General features: G+C 53.3%; 1 protein-coding gene across 1 annotated transcript; it reads right to left on the bottom strand.

Annotated features, from left to right (window-relative positions):
- Positions 1-37: 37 nt before the first annotated feature.
- CTSB (cathepsin B) lies at positions 38-4,402 on the bottom strand (the record flags this gene model as incomplete). The annotated part of the gene is made up of 7 exons (XM_009865082.1): positions 4,253-4,402; positions 3,599-3,684; positions 2,595-2,709; positions 2,238-2,356; positions 1,600-1,685; positions 820-966; positions 38-187 (listed from the first exon to the last, which is right to left on the bottom strand). Coding segments are annotated over exons 1-7 (829 nt in total), but the record flags the coding sequence as incomplete, so codon positions are not given.
- Positions 4,403-5,106: the final 704 nt, after the last annotated feature.

Raw genomic sequence — 5,106 nt, 5'->3', positions numbered from 1 at the left:
ACATTCTGTGATTCTGTGATTCTGTGAAGTAGGGAGCAGGGCTCCCTACTGCCCCACTGCTGATGCTCACCAGACTTGTACATCAGGAAGTCCTCATAGACAATAAAAGCTCCTTCCACAGGGCCATTCTTGTAGATCTCAGCCATGATTTCCTTCTCACTGTGAGGGACGCCGTAGGATGTGATACCTAAGGGAGAAAAAACATCCTACCATTAGTACAGCATTGTCAGGCCACACAGGCCTGGGCACAGCTGGACAGAGTCTGCAAGAGGCCTTCTCCACTCAAAAGTAAAATTTAAACCGAGCTGCTCCAAAGACATTGAGACAGCCAGGTAGGAAAAGCTTGTTCCCAGAGGGAACAAGTACCCAAAGATCTACCCTGGAGAGCTTCAGTGGGAAGTTTTCCCATTGTACATCCTCATTTCCGAAGCAACTCAAATTCCTCAAGGCTAAGAAAAACCTCCAAGAAGCAGCCAGACTATCCTACACGTCTAGGACCATCTGCCACCAAGGAGTAAGAAGGAGGTGGCTTTGACACCAGACTCCTGTAGGTCTCAGCACCGTGCTCCTCAACCCAAGCACGTGCACCATGAGGACCGAGGTGAGTTCCCCCACCTCAGCTGAGTCTTGGCAAATACCAACTGTGCATCTGCCAGGCTTATGTTTTGCTCCAGGACCACCCACTCTCAAGGCACAGAAAATAACCACCATAAACCACCTCAGCAAGATGTCAAGCCCTGCCAAGCCCACCAAGCTACCACCAAGGAGCAGCTCTGGAGCTGCCGTGTTCTGAGCAATGTCGGAGGCCACCTCCCCTACCGTAGTGCTTGTCCTCCTTGTACGAGGGCGAGTAGCCGGGTTCGCAGTGTCGGCTGCACCTGGGGGTTTCTCCCCCCTCCCCGGTGCATGGTGGCCGGGAACCATTGACGTGGTGCTCGCAGGGCGGGATGGTGTAGGGACGGCAGCCTGTCAAGGACAGAGGAGGCATGAACTGGCTCTCTCCAAGCACCCGTTGTCCCAACAGCCGTCTGGAGAAGGCACCAGATGCCCCGAGAAAAGGTAGGACCTTTCTGACCCAGAAACCCCACAGATCAGCAATGAGTTTCCCTCTGGAACCGCTTCCTACCACCTCCCTGTTGACAAGGTGATGGAAAAAAAGGAATCATGAACCAACTCATGGCCATGCCAGGAGAAGACAGAGGTTTCCAGGCTTGAAGTTACTTTCTGAAGGTGGAAACATGCCAGGAAGACACCTGTCCTCACCCAAAGTGTATTGTACTGGTCCCAAACCAGCTACACCAGAAAATTCACAGCCTAATTCATTCCCTTTTTGGAAGCAGGAGCCTTATGGGCTGCTGTGCTCCTCTCACGGATGGATCTCCTGCCACAAGGTGTTGCCCTCGTCCCAAAGGGGTGACCAGAAGGAGCCATGGGGACAAGAGCAGCCAGCTGGCACAGCAGAGGTGTTTGAACCCAGACTTGAAGGAGGGAGCAGCCACAAGGATGTCTACCAGAAGAGAAGCACCCTGAAGGACATGAACTTGTAACCGAGCAGAGATGCTCCTCTTTGCTTTCACAAGGGTATCTGCCAGGACTTACCCACATGGGAATCGTAGAGGCCCCCAGACACAAGGCCCCTCTCTGTCCAGTACCTCCACGCTCCAGAGGGGTAGCCACCATTGCACCTAGAGAAAGAGGCACGCGTCACAGCTCCTGCCTGCTCAGAGCCACCTCCTTTTGGGGGAAGGGGAGGCAGCTTGGGGTAGTTGAAGGGAAGCTTTCAGCATATTGAACCTTTTTAAGCTCGTCCCTGCCTTCCCCAGGATTTCTAGGGAGAAACAGAAACCACCCAACTTGGAGACCCAACTCCCCATCCTACTCTCAACAACTGCCAAAGTCACGGGCAAAAGGCTTGTGCCTGAAAACCAAGGTTTTGGGGCTATTAAAGGATCTCGTGGCTCAGGCAGCTGCCAGCTAAGTTACGTGCTTGCCATCTCTCCATCAGCCATCGTCATCCACTACTGCTGGGGGCAGGATGTGGCCCAGAAGGATTTTCAGTCCATGCAGTCACCTTTATGTTCCCACCTATCTCCAGCACCTACAGCACAAACCACTGCTGGGACTTCCTGCTCATTAGGGAGACTGGGAATACAGGGCTGGAACCATCAGCTTCTTCAGCTCGTGTCCCCGCTCCTCCCACCCACCTCCTAAGTGCACAAGAACCAAGAGCAGCTCACCCCATGCCGCACTCGAAGCCGCAGCACGACAGCAAGTCCTCTGCCGAGACCTCCACGCTCACCTTGGCGTTCGTGTGAACACAGATTCTGTCTGAAATTGCTTCTACGGCACCAAAAGCCTGCGGACAGCGCCCAAAAACCCAAGGGAAGACTATTAGAGCTTGGCCACAGAAGAGAAACCAGGCAATCCTTTAGGCAATGAGAGCAAGCAAGCACGAGCCTGGCTGGGAGAAGCCCACCAAGAAGCTCAGATGCTGCAGGATCCCCCATGCCCCCCCATTTACGCGATAAACTCAATAGCATGTGTTTTGGCCAGTAAACAGCATCGACAAGATGTTAAACTGCCTGTGCTCTTACCCAACAAGAGCCACAAGAGCCCTGGTCTCTTATCTCACTGATGGTAGGACAGTTTGGCCACTGCGTCCGTGAGTCAAAGCTATCGGGCAGCTCCATATCTGCAGCAAAGTCTACCCTGCAAGTGAGAAGAGCAAAGTCCTGTTACTGGAACACCAGTGTTAACAGGACGGGGTGCACAGGACTCTCCAACCTCCCTCAAAGGTGACCCGGAGGACAAGGGCTCTTGTTGTTTGCTTACTCAAGGAGAATAAATACTTCTGAAATCCTCAGACCAGGTCAGCAGCTCTGCCAGTGTTTTGAGTTTCAAAGAGTACAAACTACACAACTGGTCAAGTATCTGGCAGGGCAGAGGATGGATGTTCCCCCCTCCATGCACGCTTCCGTGCTTAATTCCATTGCCCCCAACATAAAAAGAACATGGACCCACTGGAGTGGGTCCAGAGGCTACAAAGATGGTCACGGGCTGTAGCACCTCTCCTGTGAGGACAGGCTGAGAGAGTTGGGGTTGTTCAGCCTGGAGGAGACAAGGTTCCAGGGAGACCCTTAGAGTGGCCTTCCAGCACTCGAAGGGGACAGTTAAGGAAGAAGGGCAGGGACCCTTTATCATGGAGTGCACTGACAAGACAAGGGGTAATGGTTTCAGACTGGAAGAGGTTAGATTTAGATATCAGGAAGAAATTTTTTGTTGTGAGGGTGGTGAGACCCAGGCACACATTGCCCAGAGAAGCTGTGGAAGCCTTCTCCCTGGAAGTGTCCAAGGCCAGCCTGGATGAAGCTTTGAGCAGGCTGGTCTAGTGAGAGGTGTCCCTGCCCATGGCAGGGGGGTTGGAAAGACGACTTGAAGGTCCCTTCCAACCCAAACCATTGCATGATTCTATGTCCACCAAGATGCACCTAGGGGAACCCTGCTCACGGTCCGCCAGGAGAGACCCTCACCCACTCCAGACACCCCAGGAGCATCTACACAAGCTGTTACAGGGCCTTCATCTTCTCCCAGCACTCACCTCTCGGGGAGCTTGGGCCCACCCAGGAAAGTGCCGCAGAGCTTCTTCACATAGCTCATGTCAGTGTTGTGGAAGTTGTGTCCTGCCTGGGAAGAGACACAGAGAAATGGGACATGACTCTTCCCAGCCACCAGGTGCAGTGCTGGGACCGGCCCTCAAACCCAACCCCAAATCTCCCTCAAACCCAACCAGTGCCTGACACTCGCTGTGAAACCCAGGGGCCAAGAGCCAAGCTCCCTACAGACACAGAACACAGCCCCTTCCAGGGTCAGTGCATCATGACCAGCAAGCTGAGGTCCAACTCTAGGCTTTGGCCCCTGCAGATTGGCTGAGGAGAGCTTGGCCAAGTCACCAATACAGCTTCACACCTGCTGCTGGTTTCCAACCTCCCACTGAGTGTCCTCCTCTTAGCGTTGCTCCCTCTCTACAAATTCATCAGTGCTCTTCTCCAAAGAGGAGAAGCTCCACAGTTACTGTCACTGCAGCAATCCCTGACGGTATCAAATAAACTGGGACTGAGGCTGGGTTTGATGCAACCATCATGGTAAGACTCACAAAGCTCAGCTACTGAGTCCCACAAAGAGACTTTTGAGCAATGCACCCCAAAAAAATAAAAACACCTGCAAATCACCCTAAACCCAACCAGGTACTCACCTTCCAGGTGGTGTTGAGCTTGTTTATGTGGTTGACCAACTCATTGGAGAGCGGAGGGTAGTAAGAAACGCTGCGAGCATTGGCGAAGGCCACCAGGACACACAGGATGGACAGGGACGGCCACATCTTGGCTACGCAACAGGACACTCCACCTGCAGCCAGATTTGGGCATCGTTGGGAACCTTCCCAAGAAGGGCTCCTATTGCGAGCAAAGGCTTGGCAGAGCGACTGTCGCAGCAACACGTGGGAGGATAAGACCACGTGGCTGCACGACGTCGATCCTAGTTTACCTCAAAGGTCAGGAGAGAGGCAGGAGCAGATAAATAAATCCCCCCTCCCGCAGCTCAGAAGGAATCAGACAAGGCAACCCTGCTTGTTGACCACTGCAGGATTAGTAGCAGCGGGAAAATACCTTCTGAAGCAGATCCAAGGGATTTGGAGGGTATTAGAAACCATGTTTACTTCCACAAAAAGGGAGAATAAAGACTAGGAGAAGGAATAAAAGCGACATCCCACCTCCGGCAGGGCTGTGGCCCTGGAGATTTGCTATACCCTTGTGCTGGTGCAGGGCTCTTTCCTTTGAAGAAATCACTGCAAGTCCCATTTTTGGACTTTGCAGCCTCATTTCGACCAGCCTATTGCCCTGGGGACCCTGACTGGGGTCACAATCTCACAGTAGTGATCCCCTGCCCATGCAGAGGTGGGGGGGTCTGCATATACTGGAGCTGCCCACGTTTCCCTCCTGCTGGGGATTTTCAAGGGGGAGGCTGTGAAGTCACAACCCTCGGGGCAGGGCACCAGGAAAGCCCCACTTTGGAGAACAGAAACACAGGGAAAAAGCACAAGTGTGGGAA

This window comes from Apaloderma vittatum, unplaced genomic scaffold (assembly GCF_000703405.1).
Source record: "Apaloderma vittatum isolate BGI_N311 unplaced genomic scaffold, ASM70340v1 scaffold4660, whole genome shotgun sequence".
NCBI classification, from domain to species: domain Eukaryota; kingdom Metazoa; phylum Chordata; class Aves; order Trogoniformes; family Trogonidae; genus Apaloderma; species Apaloderma vittatum.
Note: the sequence above shows the minus strand (reverse complement) of the source record. Positions and strands in the feature narration are given on the sequence as shown.